This window comes from Brassica oleracea, chromosome C5, assembly GCF_000695525.1.
Source record: "Brassica oleracea var. oleracea cultivar TO1000 chromosome C5, BOL, whole genome shotgun sequence".
NCBI lineage: Eukaryota > Viridiplantae > Streptophyta > Magnoliopsida > Brassicales > Brassicaceae > Brassica > Brassica oleracea.
In genome coordinates, this window is record NC_027752.1 from 40,902,747 (window position 1) to 40,922,838 (window position 20,092).

The window sequence follows — 20,092 nt, forward strand, 5'->3', positions numbered from 1 at the left end:
CTATAAAAATTATTACATATATTAAATCCATTAGAATGTATTTTTGTGTTTTCTATAAAAAGTTGCAAATTTCGAAAAAAATAATTAGCTTTAATTAATTATTATTGGTTAAAAGTTATTGAAAATTGGAAATTACAGAAAACAATACATTTATCATGGTAGTTTAATTTGTTTTCTTACTATGTGTAAAATACTAAAAATTCTATTTTTGTGGAACAAATAGAATATTCATTAGCCACTAATGTTTTTTCATCCATATATGTATTTTCATAAAAATAAACATCAACACTACAAAATTAATGTTTGCTACATTTGTTAAAAAGTATATAAAACGTCAAACTACAAAATTTCTTCTATTTAAACTTTATGGGAATGAAATATATATATATACAAGTAGCAACAAGTGTCAACGATGTGAAAACTATAAAAATTATTACATATATTAAATCCATTAGAAGTAATAATTAAATACAATTGTTTATTCAGATAAAGGTTCGACATCAAAACCCGAAGAGAACCCAATTGTAGCATGCACAAAATGTGGTGTGCTTATGTGGATTTCAGAAAGCACCGGCACAAACCCCAGAACCGGTGAACCAACATTCACAATTAGCTGTAATCATGGCAAAATCAATATTTCACCAATTAGACAACCTCCAGCCCTGTTAGAAGAACTTCTTCAGTCCAAGAAGTTTCGAGATACTATTCGAGTCTATAATTATGTCCTCTCTGTCACATCCATTGGTATGAAAATGGATTGTAGTGTGGTGAATGTGCCTGGTCCGTATACTATACGGATCCAAGGATAAACCCACCATAGAATTGGCTCGCTTATACCGCGGCAGGGTCATCTCCCAGAATATCTCCAGCTGTATATATTTGATACACAGAACGAAGTCAAAAATCGGTTAAATGCGATGGGTTAAACTTCAACAGAAGGTAGTCTTGATGAGACAACATTAGAGCGGCTTATCGAGATGATTGATGATAATAACTGTTTGGCTAAGGTTTTCCGACGAGCGCGTGACCACTACGAAACTGTTGGAGAAGAATTTGCTGTTAAATTGGTCCCAGATAAGGGAAAGGGAAAGAATACGATCTTCCGGGTACTAGTGAGGTCGCAGGTCTTATCGTAGGGGATATGTCATCAACAATCGGAGAATGAGATATAGTGGTATAATTCCAAACTGACACTTTGCAGCAGCTACGTGATGATCACCCTTTATACATGAGCCTCCAATACCCTCTTTTGTTTCCATTTGGTGAGTATGGTTTCCATCCCGAGATCCCACTACATCTTGAGACAGGAACTTCCAGAACAAGGAAATTCCTAACCATACGTGAATTCTACGCAGCTCAAATTCAGACACATCTTAACCAAGGAATGACTTTAATAAAGAGCGGTCGTCTACTCCATCAATATATAGTTGACATTTATACGGCAATCGAGGAGGATCGGTTAAGGTGGGCGAGGAACAACCAGGATGTCCTGAGGGCAGAACTCTACAATAATGTCCTTGATGCTGTATCCAGAGGCGATACCGATGCCAAAATTATTGGTCAAAGGTTTATACTTCCACCAAGTTTCACCGGTGGCCCTCGGTTCTTAGTTGAGAAATACCATGACGCAATGGCTATTTGCAGAGAATATGGTAATCCAGATTTGTTTGTCACAATTACTGCCAATCTTAACTGGAGTGAGATTAAAGAGCATCTTGCCAGATATGGTGGAGAATTTCCTAATGATAGACCAGACATTGAATGTCGAGTCTTTAAAATGAAGTTGGATCAGCTGCTCAAGGATTTCAAAACAGGAACTTTCTTCAAACCATATACAGCAGCAGTTCACCGGATAGAGTTTCAAAAAAGAGGTCTCCCCCATGCACATATATTATTGTGGTTTGGAAACTCTTCCAGAACGCCAAGCGCGGATGAAGTAGATGCGATCATATCAGCCGAGCTCCCAGACACAGAAAAGGATCCAGAGGCTTATGCTTTAGTCACAAAACACATGATCCATGGTCCATGTGGTGTCATGAATCCAAAGTCACCATGTATGTATAAAAATGTGTGCACGAGAAAGTTTCCTCGGCCGTATAATGACAACACTTCGGTTGACAAGTCGGGATATATATTGTATCGTCGGCGCCGGAACGAATATGCGACTGTGGTAAAGAATGAAGCAACCTTGGACAACACTTTTGTCGTATCTCATAACATCGATCTCCTGAAGAAGTACGAGGCTCATATTAATGTTGAATGGTGTAATCGTACAAGTGCGGTCAAGTACTTATTCAAATACATTACCAAGGGTGTTGACAGAGCAACAGCTGTCATTGAGAAAGGAAATACGGCCAGTACATCTGACGCAACAGCCTCTGGCGGATCGAAAGAGAGGGTCATCAAACACCGAAATGAGATCCAAGAATACATAGATGCTCGATATCTATCAGCTTGTGAGTCTATGTGGCGGACGTCTAATAACCTCGGTCTTGTAATCCGCAAGCCAAGTATTGAGAAAACAATGTTCACTGAATGGATGGTTTTATGCAAAAGGTCGGAGTTCGCACGAACATTAACGTATGTGCAAATACCAGAATATTTCGTATGGAACAATAATACTAAAGTCTGGTCTGAGGGTAAGAGAGGCAGAGCCATAGGAAGAACTATAGATGTTCATCCATCAGCAGGTGATCGTTACTATCTAAGGATCCTCATAAATAAGATAAAGGGTCGTAGAAGCTACGACGAGCTCAAAACATACAACGATGTGAAATATCCTGACTTCAAATCAGTTTGCTACGCGCGGATATTTGGACAACGATGTCGAGTGGCTCGAGAGTATGTCAGAGGGTGCTTTATGGGCTACCCCATACCAGCTCCGCGAAATGTTTGTCACGTTTCTAAATAGTTGTTTCGTTTCGAGCCCTAAAAACCTATGGGAAAACTCGTGGAGATCGATGAGTGAGGACATACTCTACAAGAGGCAGAGAATCTTAAATCATGCAAATCTGGAGTTGGATGATGATACTCTTGAGCAATACATGTTAATTGAGGTGGAAAAGTTGATGCGCACTAGGTGATATTAAAGAGATGCCAAAGATCAAACGTGTTTTGCTAAGAGAACTGGGAAACAGTTAGTGGAACCAAGAACTGGATTACGATGTTGCTGAGGAAACTCTAAGACATGACATGCAATTCAACAAACTTAATCCTGATCAACGTGCGATTTACGAAGCGGTCTTAGACTCTGTTGATAAAAAGGATGGAAAGCTATTCTTTGTATATGGCGCAGGAGGCACATGGAAAACATTCTTATACCAACCCATTATATCAAGGATTCGTTCAAGGAAACAGATAGTTTTGCCAGTTGCCTCTTCAGTAATAGTCGCACTATTGTTACCTAACGGTAGAACCGCGCATTCACGCTTCAATATCCCTTTAAAGCTCAGTGAAGATAAGCTCTGCAACATCAAACCTGGAACAATGATGGCTGAGCTAATCGAGAAAACAGATCTTATAATTTGGGACGAAGCACCTATGACGCATAAGCATGCTTTTGATGCACTGGACAAGACGTTGAGAGACATAATGTCAAAAAAAAACCTTCTACAAAGGAGCAGACTTTTAGCGGTAAGACAGTTTTGTTAGGGGATGATTTCAGACATATTCTACCTGTGATTCCACAAGGCAACAGAGCTGATACTGTCTTGGCATCGATAAGTCACTCATACCTATGGGGTAGCTGTCACAAATTCTCTTTAAAAATAAATATGCGAGTCAATCAGGAAGAAAAGGAGTTCTCCGATTGGCTTCTGCAGGTCGGGGAAGGTCATCCACACCTAGAATCGGGGTATGAGTGTGACAACCACCATGAACAGATGATAGCAGTTGATAAATCGTTGATTCGTGTGAGTGGTGATGATTCACTAAAATAAGTTGTGGATGCCGCATATGGAGACATCAGCAAGATGACTAATCCGCAGACATCCTACACTGATAAGGTTATACTCACACCCCGTAATGAAACCATCGATGAAATCAACACCTATACCATCTCGCAAACCGACGAGGTTTCAAGAGATTATTTTAGCTCCGACAGCTTTGAGATATCGGACACTCGATCCAAACATAATGAAACATTATACTCTATCGAGTATCTCAATTCATTGGAATTCTCAGGATTACCCTCGCACAAGCTCACTCTGAAAGTTGGTGCCCCGGTTATGCTTCTACGAAACATAAATAAAAAAAAAGGATTATGCAATGGTACCCGTATGATCTTAACCCGCATAGGGGACCGCGTTCTGAAGGCGGAAATTGTCACTAGCTCACATATTGGGAAAGCGGTCTTAATACCAAGAATTGTTCTTTTGCATGAAGAAACAAAGCTACCGTTCACATTACGACGGCGACAATTCCCTATTAGACTGTGCTATACAATGACAATCAATAAAAGTCAAGGCCAGAGTTTAAAAGAGGTCATCTTATATCTGCCGAAACCAGTCTTCGCTCATGGTGAACTTTATGTGGCTCTATCACGTGTCACAAGCAAAGCAGGACTAACGATCATCAAATACGAAGATTCGTAGCAGCTGAGGGCAAAAGACATAGTATACAAAGAAATCTTCAAAGGCCTTCATCCCCACAACGGTAATTTTATTAATATATAATTCTTCATATCCATCAATTTTCAAAGCTCATTTGAACAATTATTATTTTCACAGATTTACAGTCCCGAGCATATCAGCCAAACGATGGTACAATCAAATGAAGAAGAGCTTACAAGGAGTTTATACCCAGCTATGCCATGTAAATATCTTCTTATATAAATAACCATGGCTTAGTTTATACTTATAATTAAATCAACTAACTCAATCTTTTACAATTTCAGGCTATTTCTTTCTTATGGTCCACACATCATCTCCTGTTATCCAAATGACTTGAACTTCTTCTTATATTGTTTTTGATTACCTAGACTATTTTTTTAAACAATAGCAGAATATTGATATTCACCATATTTCTTTTTTTTTTTTGGGGAATACAATGCTTTCATTCAAACCAAAAACTCAAATTTTATAATCGTAAAAAGAATGTCAAACCAAAATCTAGAACTCAATTGTAAATACAAAGTGAAAGCACACTGATTTCAAACAAAAATATAAATATGTGAATACCTGCTATGTTAGAATAGTGATGTGATGTGTTCTCAGATTTGGCACATGTAATACATGGTTCATTTCTGTCACAACCAAATGAACTTTACTTATGATTAATAATTTGTTTCATGATAACCCAATATATAAGATAAAACAAAACTAAGTCATATATAAACAAACAAAACATCTGAAACCCATAATACATACTAAACCCATTCCGCGCGGACAAAGATTCTAGTAATTCTAATAGTCAAACGAAACTTGTGAGGCCTGCCTACTCAATATTGAAGTAAACCTGTGAGGTCTGCTTTGAAAAGGTTAGAGCCGGCCGGAGAGGAATTGAAGATACGTTAGCATTTGTTGATTATGTTGAAACAGACGGTCTAAGGCTCTGCATCGTGAACATGTGTATATATTGGAGTCTCTCTGTGTTATTGTGTACCTTGTTATTCAATCTTTTATTTTTTAATTAACTGGGTTAAAAATCATTAGTCATTATTTTGTAATCTCTAAAGTAGTTACAGACTTATTGGTATGTTACCAAATTCTGATTTGTTTATGATTTTGAAATGATGAAAGTTAAGGGACAACCTTTGGAAAGATGTAAATAATGAGTAAGAAAAGCGGTATTCTTTATCTTCCAATGAGATAATTTAGATGTTCCCATATAATGAGTAAGAAAGCGGTATTCTTTCTCTTCCAATGAGATAAGTTGATGTAAATAACATAACAACCCACTGAAGTTAAATAAAACGTAACACGATAAGAAGGTTGTTGTCACTTAACATCACTAACAGCCAATATCATCGCACCATGACCAACCAATAATTTAATCTTTAGAACATTTTATCCTTTAGCCATGTTTATTGCAGGATTCTTAGGATGAGGTTTTTAACGTAATATAAGAACCGTTTCTTAACTTTAACTAAGAAAAACTAAGAACCGTCTTTTAAAACTTTTATTTAAGAGCCGATTCTTAGTTTTTTTAGTTAAAAATTAAGATATGTTTCTAAGAACTTTCCAATAAACATGCTTTTAATAGATCACAATAACTTAAAAAAGATAGATCACAATAACCTCGGCGTCTAGCGCACTGGTGTCATAATAAGAACTTGGGCTCAAATATTGTCAAAAGCGAGGCCTCATTTATGATAGACCCATTAAACTAACTTCGTATGTTCCCAAAATCAATGAAATTGGAAAGGCGTTAAGTAGATGGAGAGGACTCCTCATGTACTTGCCGACATAACATTTGTTAAAACAGTAACTACATGCCAGAGGGACTGAGACTCCTCTAGAATGGGACCACGTGCAACCTGTAGGACAATTCAATAATGTCATCTCCTCGGTGACTCTTGTCTGTCACCGTTACTTTATCAAAATCATCATTAAGTTAAAATATACTCACCTTCACAACTGTACTTAACATGTAATCTATCTACTACTCCGTATAAGTTGCTGTTTCCCAAATCTAGATAATTTAATTTTCAGATGTTTGACCAGATAGTTAATCAGATCCTCACGGTAATCTATAATAATATTTTATTTTCAAAACATGTTTTCTAGTATAAAAAATAATCACGATCTTATCTAATTTTAATCTTTGTTTAATTCTATAAACATTTTTTTCCCCTATAAACATACTATTTAGCTAATCTACAAATGCAAATGTGCATCACCTAACAGTTTATAAACTACAACAGTCTTTTCATTATTTCTCCATTCCATAACTAACAATAAATAATGACAAACTACGGCGCCATTCCGACGTCGTCTCATGGTTCCCCGGTGGTGGATCTCGACTCAATCTCACGCGTCAAGCAACAAATCAAAGACGGGCTCGCCACGCGCCGCCCATGGAGAGTGATGTTCGACTTCCACTCCATGGGGCTCCCTCGGGGAGTCTCCGACGCTTTCTCAAGAATCAAGAAGAACCTCGTCTACTTCCAGACGAACTACGCGATCGTCTTCTTGGTCGTGATCTTCTTCAGCCTTATCAAGCATCCGACGTCGCTCATCGTCTTGACCGTGTTGGTCTTTGTCTGGATCTTCCTCTACTTCCTCCGCGACGAGCCTATCAAGTTGTTTAGTTACCAGGTCGATGATAAGACGGTGTTGGTTTGTTTATCGGTGATTACTATTGTTCTGTTGTTCTTGACCAACGCGACGCTTAATATAGCTGGTGCGTTGTTGATCGGAGCTGTGTTGGTTTTGATCCATGCGGTTGTTAGGAAGACGGATGATCTCTTCTTGGATGAAGAAGCGGCGATGGCTGAGACTCTTGCCTGACGTCACGGCCGTCGACTTGAACCGATTGATTGATCTCGAACTTTCATGTGCGATTTTAGTTTTGTATATTATATTGTATTTTTTTTAATCATTTAATGTTGTGATAATAACTTTTAATTTATTATATTGGTGTGAGTTTGGTTTGGGAGTTCGGGAGTTTGGGAGTTACTCTTTCTTTCTCATTGTTTTTGAGTTTTGTTGTGGGTGACGAACGTTATTACTTCTGCAGGCCAAAGTAGAAAAAACAAGGACCTACATTATTGAACTAGCCCGAGAAATTGATAGACTCATTAGAGCATCATTAACCCAAAAATTCATTTTGGCTCTCTTAATAATTTTTAAGTATTAAATGTTACTTAAGAAACCTAGTTAAGAGACACTAACATATTTATACTCCAGTATGAGTCTCTTATTTAGGGGTTCTTAAAAAAAAAAATTAATAAGAACACATGTGAAAAAAATACGAGAAGGAAGAACAAACTTATGAAAACATCAACGTAGACAATCCAAGTTATTATCAAACATCATTCATATTCATAGACAGAAAGTGATGAAAGGGGGAAGAAATAAATTGACTTGAAGGGTGGATTTACAGTGAGAGCACTTGAAGCAAGACTTGCAGACGCTGAGATATTATGGAAGCACAGATTGGGATGTTGTCTTGAATTTTCAAAAGCTCTGCCGCGAACACATCTAATCTCTGTGAGTAAGCTATCTGCGAGACTCCATCAAAACGTTTTCGTGAGATTAAATAAGTTTCATAAATCAAGAATTTGGAAACAGAAAAAGGCACTACTCACATATCCAAGCCTCCACCCCATCATGCCATAGGTTTTGGAGAAGGAGAAGACGTTAACTATGTTGTCTCCCTCAACGCAACAATGTTTTAAACCGTCATACATGAAATACCTGCCCATTTTCATAATCCCTTACCTCTCAACTAAACTAACATTCAAATCATAGCAAATGAGTTGAGGAGGAACTCACTCGTATGTGTTATCTACAATCAGCCAACACCCTGCATCTTCGCATATCTTTGAAATCCTCTTAAGAAGCGGTTCAGGGACATAGGTGCCGCTTAGGTTCCCAGGATTCACAACAGTTACAACTTTTGGGGTCGGCTTAGACTCAGAGAGCGTCTTCACTAACCAATCTGGCAAAAAAAAAAAGACTCACGAGTCAGAATTTCATGAAAAAATGTGATAGACAGAGTCAAGGAGAAATCTGCGTCGGGGTAGAGAGTATCAGGATGGCCAGGACCAACGATGATGTTGGTGACACCAGTCATCTGGAAGGCCATGTAGGCATTGAAGTAGTAGGGCTGGAACATGACAACTGAATCACCAGGATCGCATAGTGCAAGAACAAGATTCACAAACGCCTGCAAAAACACAAGTATGCAAGAAAACAAGAAAGGTTTTGTTTTTATACAGAACTACCTAAACCAAAACGCAATGCAGGAAATCAGAAAAGAAACTAACTCGAGTTCTTGGCGAAGAGTATCAAAGAGTTCTCGTTTAGTCTGTTTCTCAGCACCAGGTGTGTTAAGAACTTTGCTCTCCTCTGCCATCTTAATGGTTGTGCTCTTCAACTCTTCCTGTTACAACAAACATGCACTCAAACGCATTACTTATAATGGAGTAACTTATATACTATTAAGACAATCAAAATCTCCGAACTAAACTAGACCCTGAACGAAAAAAAAGAGTTGTCTTTTGGTAAGAATTTGGAATCGAAAAGAAAAATTAGGTTTAGTTGGAGAGAATACATTGGCTTTGAGTTGATTGATGATCTCTAATCGAAGGGCATCGATGGTGCCATCGTTCATAAGAGATTCGAGCACGTCTTCTGGTGTAATTACCGAAGAAGAGGACATTGTTCTCCCACCTCTAATCAAAAAAACAAGAAAGGTTTTGTTTTTACGATTGATGATGTGTCTGAGACATGAGATTCTGGAAAGTTCTAGGTTTCACTGACCTTAGAAGAATCGCGTTGATAGCTGCTTGTTGCTGCTGAGCCGCTTCAAAATCAGCTAGAGTACGATTCATGTGATGCTGGGAAGAGGACGAGAGATTCGACGGAAACAAGAGCCGTCTCTTCTGTCTCTAAATCAAGAGACGTCGCTTGAGATAATTACCTTTTTTCTTTTTTAAAAAAAATTTCAAAAACACTAAGAGACGGGTTAAGAGACCCGGTTAATGATGGTCTTATCAGTTGATTTGTGTTATTTTCGGTGGACTAGTCCAACTCATTAATACTTCAAACTCGTAATAACGTTCGTCACCCACAACAAATCAACTTTGTACAGGCTACTTAGTTTTGATGATCTTTCTGGTAACTTGAGGGTCAAAGTCTAATACGGTGAAGTTACGAGGGTTCGAGTCCCGGTCACTGAAAAATTAACATTTTGGCATTGCCAGAAACATGAGATCGATACGTGGCAACTATATTTGTACAGCCAGGATACCCCTGTATAATTAAAAAAGATGATCTTTCTAAACTTATCTTATCTCAAATTATAAATCTATTTTCAAATGATTCTCTTTAGGAATAATAATTGTAGTAATTAGTTACCAAAAGAAGAAGTCATCAACAACACTATACAAAAACCCCACCAAAAAAACATAATATAGTGTTGTTTATAAACTAAAAAACGATATAAATGGATATTCTCATATTCCCTTTTTGCATCATGCAAGGAAAGGGGACCGAAAGCTCACATGGGTACATTTTGTTAGAGCACCTTTAACGGCGGCTTTTATAGTTGCTTTTTAAAAAAAGAAATTTAAAAATAAGCAGATCTCATCTTATAATCAAGAGCTGTATTTTCTGCTTCTTCTGCAAAAAGTGACTTTAATTGGGTGTGTACTTTTCGCGGATCCCACTGAACGTGGCGGTCCTTGATTGGTCCGTTTTTAATTTTTTTTTTAAATTGAAAAAAAAAACCTAAGAATCCACGCCCCCAGCGTTAATCATGGTATTAGGCCCTGTCAAACCCCATGAAAGTTCTCTCTATCAGTGAAGAAAACTAATTTATAATCTAAAATTTCATTACGAAGCCTAAAACGCACAGTAGATTTTGGATAAAGACTTTAATAAAGGCCCAATATAAGCCCATTGGACTCCGATAGTAGACCATCGTCTATTTACATGTCACCTCCCTTCGCCGGCGCTTGTTACCACCGTCAACATCGCCGCCGGCCAGAGAGAAAATGGCTGCGTATCACCAACCATACGATCCTTACTACGTCTACAATCCTCTCCCACAGCCGCTCCAGCATTTCGCCGACGAACCTGGGGCGATCAACACACTCTTCGTCTCCGGCTTGCCTGACGACGTCAAGGCTCGTGAGATCCACAACCTCTTCCGCCGTCGTCCCGGATTCGAGTCTTGCCAGCTCAAGTACACCGGACGCGGCGACCAGGTTCTGTACTGCCTCCAATTTCACTTCCCCCAGAACTCGTGTTAGAGACTTGTTGGTTCCTAATTTTGAGAAAAGATGGATACTTTATGATTCTGTACTTATTTTTGTTCGTTATGGGTGTTTCAGGTAGTTGCATTTGCAACGTTCTCGAGTCATGGATTCGCCATGGCTGCAATGAATGAGCTAAATGTGAGCTTCACTTTGATCTGAGTTGGTGACTCAATAGTGGTGTTGTTGTCTTTAGTCTTTACATTGTCCTTATGAAGTTTCTATGTGTAAAGATTATAGTTTATTTGATTGTGGTGAAGCCTTTTTTTCCACAGGGTGTGAAGTTTGATCCTCAAACAGGATCGACTCTGCATATAGAAGTAGCTAGATCAAACTCTAGAAGAAAAGATAGGCCAGGTATATAAATATAGTTATATACTTTACTCTGTTCTCGTCTTGCTATATTGAGTGAGTAAGTTGTAGAAACTGATGAGTGATTAAAACCCTCTGCGTGGACAGGAAGTGGGCCTTATGTCGTAATTGATAACAGAAACAAGGAGACATCGGACGACCAGAGTGATGAAGGTAATAATGTTGTTCTGGTTACTTGGCTAAGTTCCTAATTTCTGAATTTTATGTTCATGTGCCTGCTTGATCTTTTGATACATCTTAGGGGAAAGCGATCCTTATGAGGCGCAGGAACCTGGAAATAGCAATTCTCCAAAGGAAATTGATAATACCAAAAGGTTCACAAAGTGCATTTAGAAGCTTTGGTTTTGTCTAAACTGATATATCTTTTTGCTAATTTACAGCGAAGTGGACTCTGATCAAGATAGTAAAGCACCACCTACTAGTGTAAGTACATTCCAAATCTAATCTATCAATCAGTTGCTATCTTTAGTCCCGTGAAGATTAGGAAAATCTCAGTTTGTTACTTCCATTTAGACTTGTTCATGGTTCAAAAAGCTTATGGACACACATTTCTAACAGGGGCGTTTGGAAAAAGCATCCGACGGAGGTTCTGGTGCTCGACCATGTTCCACCTTGTTTATAGCCAATCTAGGGCCTAATTGCACAGAAGATGAACTCAAACAACTCCTGTCTAGGTAACAGTATGCATTGGCTTAAACTTCTTGAAGTATCATTGCTTTTGTAAAATCGATTGATCTGTGATCCCCCCTGCTTACAGATATTCTGGTTTCAACATCCTGAAAATACGAGCAAGAGGCGGAATGCCAGTTGCATTTGCTGATTTTGAGGTATCATTTGTTAATACTTGCTTATGATTTTTTTTTTTTTTGGTCTTTGCAGTCTTTATATACTTGAAATCTCACTAATTACAGGAAATTGAACAAGCGACTTATGTCATGAATGATCTTCAAGGCAACCTCCTATCCTCTTCAGACCGAGGCGGCATGCATATAGAGTAGTTTTTTCTTGCATTTTCTCGATTACTATTAAATTTCTCATTTTGCAAGATTTTCACCCTCTGGTTTTTGTTTCTTCTAGATATGCAAGATCCAAGATGAGGAAACAGTAGAAGATTCTCATAAACAGTAAGCCTCACTTCCGAGAACATGATTGAGAGATCATAAGCGAAGGAACCTGTGTTTCTTATTTTTAAGTCACCACTAGTTTAATTGTTGTCATGAAGATGGGTCCTTCTATGCTGACACATTCGAAATATGTGTATATATTTATCTAGCCAAAGATTTACTCAAGGCTCCAAGATTTTTACTGTTAAGATCTTAAAATCTTGTGTTGGATATTTCTGTGCATATGCAGATGATCTTGGATAGAGTGAATCAAGTTCTTGGTCTTGCCATGGTCCCCTGAAGGTCATTTAATCAACTGCCCCCACCAATGTCCTCTCCAGTTTTGGGCTTTTCTTTGTGTGTGTATATATAGTATCTTATCTTTGTTCAATTTGAGAAATAAATGTTGATTGGTGATGCGGATAGGCAGAAAAGATACCCCCAAGGACCCAATGCATCACTGTATTGACAGGCAAGTCATTTTTTCATGCATCATTATTACACTGTCGTGCGAGTAAAGAAAGCCTTCAGTGTTTTGTTTTCTCTTGTTCCTCTCTCTGTCCACACTGCATAACAAATCTCTTGACCCTCCAAAAACAATAATTCAAATTCAAAAGAAGATTGAAGCCTCTACTTGTTTTGTCATTTTGTAATCATTTCCTTTTACCAAAAAACAATTTCAAGTTCCTTGATAACATATATAGCAACTGTTTTTTTCTTTCATCTTACCCGCTATACAAACAGAAATAACAAAAGAGTCAGAGAAAAAAGCTTTCTTCCCAGCTTTGGACCACATTGATGAAAACAGGGGCTGTTTACCCTACCAACTAAAACTTTTCATGACACTGCTATCTGATTTACTCTCTCAATCCTTAGTATTGCTTCTTGTGGTTGTTTAGTTCCAACCTCTGACCTCTTTCCTTTTCCCTTAAAGCTAGTCTTGGCGTTTCAACAGACAGCCTTTCACTGAACCTATCCGACCCAAACCCATCTTTTGTTAGCTGACCGCTACTGTAATGATCAGCCCACAACCGCCCGCTTCTGTTGCCTGCCTCTGACCCTGGAGTTGAGCAGTAGTTCCCATCCATTATCATATCTCCTTCCAGTATACGCAACACCTTTTAGAATTGACCAGACCATTTATTAGTATCATCAGAAAGTTTTGAATCATCCTGAAAATAAAGAGTGTGACTGCAAGGGTTTTACCTGAGACATGCGTGGCCTCAAATGTGGGTCTCTACGTATACACAAGGAAGCTGCGTGAAGCATACAAATGACCTCGCTTTCTACAAAACAGTCCCCAAGCTTTGGATCTATAAGTTCTTCTACAGCATATTCTTCAAGTAGTGGACGTGCCTGAGATCACAAGCAAACGAGCATCAGTACTATTTTACTTTTGCTGAATAATTAAAATGTGAATTCATTACCCATTCAGTGAGGCATTGCTGTCCTTTCGGCATAGTAATGTCAATGGCTTTGCGGCCTGTGACTAGCTCAACTAAAACAACCCCGAACGAGTAGACATCCGCTTTCTCTGTGATCTGCCCGCTTTGAGCATACTCTGGAGCTAAATAGCTGCACAGCCACAACATACTTTCCTTTTAGCAACAGTTTAAAGTTTCGGGACGAATATTATAGCTTTAAATTGTTGTCTGTCTCACCCGAAGGTACCTATCACTCGTGTTTCTACACCTAGTTCTCCGTCAGGCTGCCATCTCGCTAGACCAAAATCTCCGACCTGATAGAATTAAACAGCTGTCTTAGTACCAACGAGCATATGAAACAAACATGTGTTGTTACAATGAAAGACCAATACCAGTGGCTCGTTATCATGAGTGATGAGGATGTTGTTAGGACGCATGTCTCTGTGGACAATACAACCAACTCTGCACTCTTCATGAAGATACCGAAGACCTCTTGCAGCTCCAACAGCAATCTTTTGCCGTGCTGGCCATTCTAGTGTCTCCCTTTGACGACCTGGATAAGAGATTGATAGTTAGCAAAACATTCTCTCTACCACAAACTCAAATGGAAATGTTAGGAATCATTACCGTATAGATGGGAGTCAAGTGAGCCATTGCATATGTACTCATAAACCAAGAGCCGTCTCCTGTCTTCAATGCAGAAACCAATTAGCATAACAACGTTCCTATGCTGAGCACAGCTGAGAACTTCCACTTCGGAACAAAACTCTACATCTCCTTGAGAACTCGCCAGTTTGTGCTGCTTTACTGCAACTACCTGGCCTTCCGGTAGTACACCTCGATGAACAGATCCATATCCACCCTCTGCCAAGAAGTTAGCCTGTGAGAACCCACCTGTTGCAAGCTCTAGCTCGGCGTATGAAAACAGCCTAGGTGGTTTCCCAAACACCGGGGCCTTGTGCTGGCAGATGGAACAGAGAGGAGGCGGGCCAGGAGGAGCATTCCGAGAGAGTGATATAGCATCTCTCACGTTTCCACTAAACTCCAGATCACTCCTGCTGCTAGAGGACAATCCAGCTTTTACATCCAGCTTAGAGAACTTCTCAAGCAAAGCCTTTGTAGTGGATATTTGAGCCCTGTCATCGGCGTCTAGGGATGAATGGCGATGTGTGCTAACATATTCTGATATCCACGGCTGGAATCTCATACTCGTTGACGCTAATGATTGGCTTTCGCTATCTGTTTCGGAGGCGGAATCATCGTTCTCCTTGATGACCAATGCTCCATCTTTCTTCATGTACCCACTCGTTCCCAAGGTGAAGAACGGTGAAGTTCCTGGGTCAGAGCTTGACACTGATGAAGTCCCAGCTTCTGTGCTTGTGAATGGTGTCCCCAGCTCAGGGCTGCTAGTGGGAGTTACAGGTAGTTCTCTGTTAGAATCTGACGATCCTTTTGTGTTCTTTGTGTCTTTTTCAGATGCTGCTTCTTGTCCGGTTGGTAAAGGAGGAGAGCCTTTCTCAGCAACCAAATTTAAGCGTAGAACTTTTGCCTGAGAACGCTTCATCACCACAATGTTGCATTGCAATTCATCCATACACCGTTTCTCTTCCTGCTTGAGGTGTCTGTAAAAAAAAAAATCACAGTGTAAGTTAGGAAAATAAATATAATTGTTCTGCTAATTTTACCCAAAAGCTAAAGGAAAGTAGATTCTTACTTGTCTAGGACGACCCAATTAGCTTGTGCTTTCTTAGACTCAGCAGCAACAGCTCCATAGGGTGATCCAGAAACAATCTTAATATTGACATTTATCTAAAGTAAGCACAAACAACCATAACAAAAAGTTATGAGAGAGATGTGATGCTTTCACGGTATCATGATAGCTAAACAACATGTCAGGCATAAGAGCAAAACCTTATTGGGATCATAGACATCATGAAGCTGGAGAATCATTTGGGAACAAGTGTCAGTGAGATCACTTTTAATCGCTGGAAGTGCTTCAGAATGTGGTTTGCGGTGACCACTTGCACAATCTCCAGCAAACATAGGGAAACTCCTAGTGAAACCCCAAAGTTTTCTTCCTACACATTCATCAGAAAGTAAATTAGATAAAGGATAAAACAGAGAAAGCAAGATAAACAAAAGCCATGGCAAGAAAAAGCACCGGAGTTTTGAGAAGGGACAACAACGATGAGGGTAATGCAGTCCCCAGGCTGAACGACATGAGTCAAAGCCCAAATCAAAGCTGTCTTTGGAATCTCCCTAGAGGCTTTAACAGCGACGATAACCTTCTCAGCCCCATCAGATACTAGAGGCTTTTCCTGCTTCCCTCGCTTCAGTAAACGACTCATTTAAGACTTCAATAGCAGAGAGAGAAACGTAAGAGAATACAAGAGAGTTTCTTTTGGTATGTCTTTATAACACGATATTCAAAAGGTACTGTACCTCTCACAAGATTCAGGAAGATAACAGGATTCTTCTAGCTTTGCACTATTTAGCTACTGCCCCCACCAAGAAGACTCTCTTCCCCTTGCAGATGAATACAAAAACTCACAAACTTGACAACAACACCTCCTCTCTCTGCACTTTTTTTCTCCCTCCTCCAATGAATTCACATTAAACTTGAAAGAACGGAATCCACTCGAGCAGACAAGACGCGAGGAGATTCCCTTTCAAAAGCTGTCCACAACTTCAAAATTCCACCTGTAAAATACACACAAAAAAAAAGAGTAAAACGATAATGAAGCAGGAAGATTGTGATTGGAGAACCAAAGAGAGAAGAAGACTGAAGGAAATTAAAAAAAAAAAAAAAAAAATCAAAACGGTTAGAGATTAAAACCTCAAAATCCTTCATTAAAATACTTTAAACTAAAAGCGAATGAATATTTAAAAAAAAAAAAAAAAAAGAATTTCACGAGAATGAGAAGGAATTTTTCCAGCGATTCAACTGATAAAACCAAGGAGAACGGACAAACAAGAGATTAGATACATTTAATTATTTATCGCAAACTGCCAGAAAAGTACTAAGAGATAAATAAATCACCAAGCTAAGCTCTCTCTCATGAATTTCACCGCCCATGAAAACGATTCAACCAAACAAGTGAAAAAAAAAAAAGAGAGAGTGAGACCAGACGAGAGGAAGAACATTAGGAGAAAATGAAATTACCAGAAGAAGCATTGACTGTGTGTCTGTCTTCAAGCTTCGTCTCTCCTTTCACTATCAAAGCACAGGAAGGACACTACAGATGAAATCCAATTACTGGTGATAACTAAACCCGCCAAGGAGAAAGAAGATGTGAATCAAATACAGCTTCTTCTTCTTTTTTTTAGGGTTTTTGGGTTTATTAAAAGCCTTTTCTCTAGCTACTAAACTCTAGTAACAACAAAATAACTATCTTTCTAGTCTTACTAAATAATGCAGGCAGCCCCCTCTCTGCTTATTACTGTTATCTATTGTGTCTTTCCCAATGCTGTTTTTTTTTCATTTTAATATACAATTTAATGTTTTAGCTTTTTTAAAAAAAAAACTAGTATGATTATGTTTGAAATTTTGAATCATTTCGGCTAAAAAGTTATAGTTAATCCCAGAGCATTTTGGTTATAAAGATTTAATGATTAGACAGGCGTCTACACTAATTTTTTAAATACTTATAGGCTGATTTTTAAAAAAGTATATTAAAATTGTTTTTATTTGTGATCGATTTACTACCAAATGGACCACTTCAACATCGTGTAAACTGATTTTAAGAAAGCTGGTTAAGATACTAAAGTGGACTTGTGGATTTTATCAGTTCCTGGTTGACCAAACTCCTGCAATTGAACTCTAAAAACTTTCCCTATTGTTCCAAATATATGTTGGTTTATAATTGTGGACTATATATTATATCAACTGGTTGGATGATTGTTCGTCTAATTCATTCTGCTGGTTAGAGATGAATAGACCGTCTGTCCCAGTTGGTTTACCCTTTGGGAAGCCTTTAGACTACCTTCATTGGTCCCGTTTTGAATGAGCTCAATCTAAAAAGTTAAAATTCAAAAAAAATATTTACTAATACAAAGTAAACTATAGCTTTTGTGTGGGATTAATAAGATTTATAAATTGTCTCCGAAAACCTTGTTTCGCTTGTAGATATTTATCAAGTATTATTAATAACATGAGTTTGAGATTGCTTATTTTTTGTTCCAAAATTGCTTGAACTGAAAGTAACCAATTTTGTGCTCTTTATCGCTTTTTTCTCCTTTATCAGAAATTAGTAGTATATCGTATACATATCTATAAGTTATAACGACTCTTTAGTTTGAATTTAAATTTTTGTAGCTTTGTGACCATCTTTCAGATCTCCTAAACACCCTCTCGATGACAGACCTCGGGAAACGAATCGACTTCGTTGTATATGACAAATTTGAATCAAATGCAGTCTCCTAAACGTGGTTTTCTAAACAAGTACGTTGTCCCAGCCGACAGGTCTGATTAAACAAATACTAGTACTACTCAATTACGTTGATCTTAAGATTCAATAGTATAACTATTATTTCAAACCGTTCAAATTTAAACGAGACAACACTCTTTTTTTAGAATTATCGAGACAATGCTTGTTCTTTATACAAAAGAAAAACAAATTCCTTGAAAAGAACCGTGATTGGCTTTTGCATGGATTAAATTGGATCGGATTATATAGAAATTATAAAATACGGAAGTTAATTAAAATTTATAATAATGTGCGAAGAGACAAAATAAAAAGGAAATGGTCCAAAAATATTTCTCATTTTTTGTGAATTGCCTTTCTAAGCTTTGTTCAAAAAAAAAAAAAAGGAAATGGTCCAAAATATGTGTTAAGTATATAGAACAGAGCACAATCACAGGTAGTTCAGACTCGAGTGTCACGTAGTAATCCATCGTGGGTCCGTCCAACCCCAACCATCGCACTAATCATTACCACCTTTCTAATTTCACCAATTTTATTCTTTTCCTTATTACAAAATTTTCATAATAATATTAAAATCTATAGATCTTGTGGTCCTCTAACAAAATTTCCACGGTGCATGATCCCACGGTATCTCTGGATATAAAAATGATAACTTTGATCTATCATTTATTTGCTCTAATGATTTGTTGGAACATGTTACATACCTTTGTGGATTTTAAATGCATTTAGAAGATAATTCAATGTAGCTTATTGTTTGAATCTGATTAGTGTATTGATTAGCTGATATTATTAGTTTCGTTACTTGTTTATATTTAGGTCACATCATCAACGGCGGCCAGTGCCGTCACTGCTTCAGTCAGCCTCCTCCTGTCACACTACCACCCACATATTACTACTATATTGTAATGTTTTTTGGGTCAACAACTATATACATTATTGTATAATATATTAAACCAACTACAGACATTACTGTAGAATTCACGAACTAATAATACTTAAGAATGTGAAAGAATAATAGCCTCTACAGAAACGACATTTAGCTCGGGGTAGGTGCCGGAATAAGTATGTATGATGTACGCAAAGACAATTAACTTTACTAATCTAATGTTAATAATTAGCCACCGGTTATTACTCAACTCTCATAGTAAAAACAGAAAATTTATACTTTCTAAGTAGCAAACAAACACATTTGATTATTATTTTTATACAGAACAAAGTCTGCTTAACACACTTCGAAGCAGTACATTGTTTCCTGTTCCTCGAGTCCTCGACTTACATTATTAATAATTTAATACATTATCAAATAATAAAGTTCTATAGTTTGTGCGGGGATATTGTCCGTAATGACATAGCAACTTTTTGCAATATGGGTTAATTAAACAGAGTGCATCGTGCGGGAAATTTTTCTTTAGGAATTTACATGCACGTATTAATAAGACGTAATGCACTGTTTTGTCGCATTCGTTATTATATTGTATGTCTACTTAATTAATTGATCGTACATAAGTTGTTTAGAGACAATGACCCTGAATTTAATCGCCTAGCTCGTAACCTATGTTGCGAGCGACCCAACAGTTGCTAGGGAATTTTTTTAAACAATTTACATGCATGTATTAACAAGACGTAATACATTGTTTTGTCGCATTCGTTATTAGTATATTGTATGGCTACTTAGTTAATTGATCGTACATAATTGTTTAGATACAATGACCCTAAATTTAATCGCCTAGCTCGTAACCTATGTTGCTAGCGACCCATCGGTTGTATTGGGACACTAATAGTTTAGTGTATTTTTGCAACGCACAGAACAATTGAGTGAGTTACACGATTAGACACTTTTGTCTTTTT

The 20,092-nt window shown here is 37.9% G+C and overlaps 5 protein-coding genes across 11 annotated transcripts; 3 read left to right on the forward strand and 2 right to left on the reverse strand.

Annotated features, from left to right (window-relative positions):
• Window positions 1–977: 977 nt before the first annotated feature.
• On the forward strand, window positions 978–3,938 carry LOC106292319. Its single transcript, XM_013727917.1, has 4 exons — window positions 978–1,106; window positions 1,202–2,890; window positions 3,142–3,633; window positions 3,789–3,938. The coding sequence occupies exons 1-4, from the start codon at window positions 978–980 to the stop codon at window positions 3,936–3,938; spliced, it is 2,460 nt and encodes an 819-aa protein (XP_013583371.1).
• Window positions 3,939–6,778: 2,840 nt separating this feature from the next.
• On the forward strand, window positions 6,779–7,632 carry LOC106343945 (PRA1 family protein F3-like). Its single transcript, XM_013783308.1, has one exon. The coding sequence runs from the start codon at window positions 6,903–6,905 to the stop codon at window positions 7,446–7,448; it is 546 nt and encodes a 181-aa protein (XP_013638762.1). The 5' UTR covers window positions 6,779–6,902; the 3' UTR covers window positions 7,449–7,632.
• A 405-nt stretch (window positions 7,633–8,037) lies between these two features.
• LOC106292320 (aspartate aminotransferase-like) lies at window positions 8,038–8,748 on the reverse strand. The gene is made up of 4 exons (XM_013727919.1): window positions 8,709–8,748; window positions 8,436–8,601; window positions 8,249–8,357; window positions 8,038–8,163 (listed from the first exon to the last, which is right to left on the reverse strand). The coding sequence occupies exons 1-4, from the start codon at window positions 8,746–8,748 to the stop codon at window positions 8,038–8,040; spliced, it is 441 nt and encodes a 146-aa protein (XP_013583373.1).
• A 1,845-nt stretch (window positions 8,749–10,593) lies between these two features.
• On the forward strand, window positions 10,594–12,940 carry LOC106295123. Its single transcript, XM_013730926.1, has 11 exons — window positions 10,594–10,873; window positions 11,000–11,062; window positions 11,197–11,278; window positions 11,381–11,446; window positions 11,535–11,607; window positions 11,674–11,716; window positions 11,852–11,967; window positions 12,051–12,120; window positions 12,205–12,287; window positions 12,371–12,417; window positions 12,647–12,940. Exons 1-10 carry the CDS (start codon window positions 10,661–10,663, stop codon window positions 12,399–12,401), a joined length of 840 nt encoding a protein of 279 aa, XP_013586380.1. The 5' UTR covers window positions 10,594–10,660; the 3' UTR covers window positions 12,402–12,417; window positions 12,647–12,940.
• A 96-nt stretch (window positions 12,941–13,036) lies between these two features.
• On the reverse strand, window positions 13,037–17,240 carry LOC106295122 (inactive protein kinase SELMODRAFT_444075-like). Of its 7 annotated transcripts, none has more exons than XM_013730923.1 (11): window positions 16,984–17,240; window positions 15,982–16,520; window positions 15,732–15,898; window positions 15,535–15,629; window positions 14,715–15,442; window positions 14,448–14,684; window positions 14,213–14,373; window positions 14,058–14,134; window positions 13,824–13,971; window positions 13,603–13,752; window positions 13,037–13,514 (listed from the first exon to the last, which is right to left on the reverse strand). In XM_013730923.1, the coding sequence occupies exons 2-11, from the start codon at window positions 16,166–16,168 to the stop codon at window positions 13,269–13,271; spliced, it is 2,196 nt and encodes a 731-aa protein (XP_013586377.1). In that variant the 5' UTR covers window positions 16,169–16,520; window positions 16,984–17,240; the 3' UTR covers window positions 13,037–13,268. The 7 variants fall into 7 exon arrangements, with proteins under 7 accessions (XP_013586377.1, XP_013586372.1, XP_013586373.1 ...); XM_013730918.1 differs by having other exon boundaries at window positions 13,038–13,514; window positions 14,448–15,442; window positions 15,982–16,174; window positions 16,270–16,520; window positions 16,984–17,239; XM_013730919.1 differs by having other exon boundaries at window positions 13,038–13,514; window positions 14,448–15,442; window positions 15,982–16,174; window positions 16,263–16,520; window positions 16,984–17,239.
• Between the last annotated feature and the right edge of the window lie 2,852 nt (window positions 17,241–20,092).

Bases quoted from the DNA above. Each gene is read 5' to 3' on its own strand.
- LOC106292319 (XM_013727917.1), top strand. From the start codon at position 978: ATGATTGATGATAATAACTGTTTGGCTAAGGTTTTCCGACGAGCGCGT. The intron at 1,107-1,201 runs GTACTAGTGAGG...GACACTTTGCAG, and splicing joins GAAAGAATACGATCTTCCGG to CAGCTACGTGATGATCACCC. The intron at 3,634-3,788 runs GTAAGACAGTTT...CGAGTCAATCAG, and splicing joins AAAGGAGCAGACTTTTAGCG to GAAGAAAAGGAGTTCTCCGA.
- LOC106295122 (XM_013730918.1), bottom strand. From the start codon at position 16,168: ATGAGTCGTTTACTGAAGCGAGGGAAGCAGGAAAAGCCTCTAGTATCT. The intron at 15,443-15,534 runs GTAAGAATCTAC...TTTTTTTTACAG, and splicing joins AATTGGGTCGTCCTAGACAA to ACACCTCAAGCAGGAAGAGA. The intron at 14,135-14,212 runs GTATTGGTCTTT...TAATTCTATCAG, and splicing joins CTCATGATAACGAGCCACTG to GTCGGAGATTTTGGTCTAGC.
- LOC106343945 (XM_013783308.1), top strand. From the start codon at position 6,903: ATGACAAACTACGGCGCCATTCCGACGTCGTCTCATGGTTCCCCGGTG.
- LOC106292320 (XM_013727919.1), bottom strand. From the start codon at position 8,748: ATGGCCTTCCAGATGACTGGTGTCACCAACATCATCGTTG. The intron at 8,602-8,708 runs GTCCTGGCCATC...TTTTTTTGCCAG, and splicing joins TGTCACCAACATCATCGTTG to ATTGGTTAGTGAAGACGCTC. The intron at 8,164-8,248 runs GTGAGTAGTGCC...GGAGTCTCGCAG, and splicing joins TGGGGTGGAGGCTTGGATAT to ATAGCTTACTCACAGAGATT.
- LOC106295123 (XM_013730926.1), top strand. From the start codon at position 10,661: ATGGCTGCGTATCACCAACCATACGATCCTTACTACGTCTACAATCCT. The intron at 11,608-11,673 runs GTTCACAAAGTG...GCTAATTTACAG, and splicing joins GAAATTGATAATACCAAAAG to CGAAGTGGACTCTGATCAAG. The intron at 12,288-12,370 runs GTAGTTTTTTCT...TGTTTCTTCTAG, and splicing joins CGAGGCGGCATGCATATAGA to ATATGCAAGATCCAAGATGA.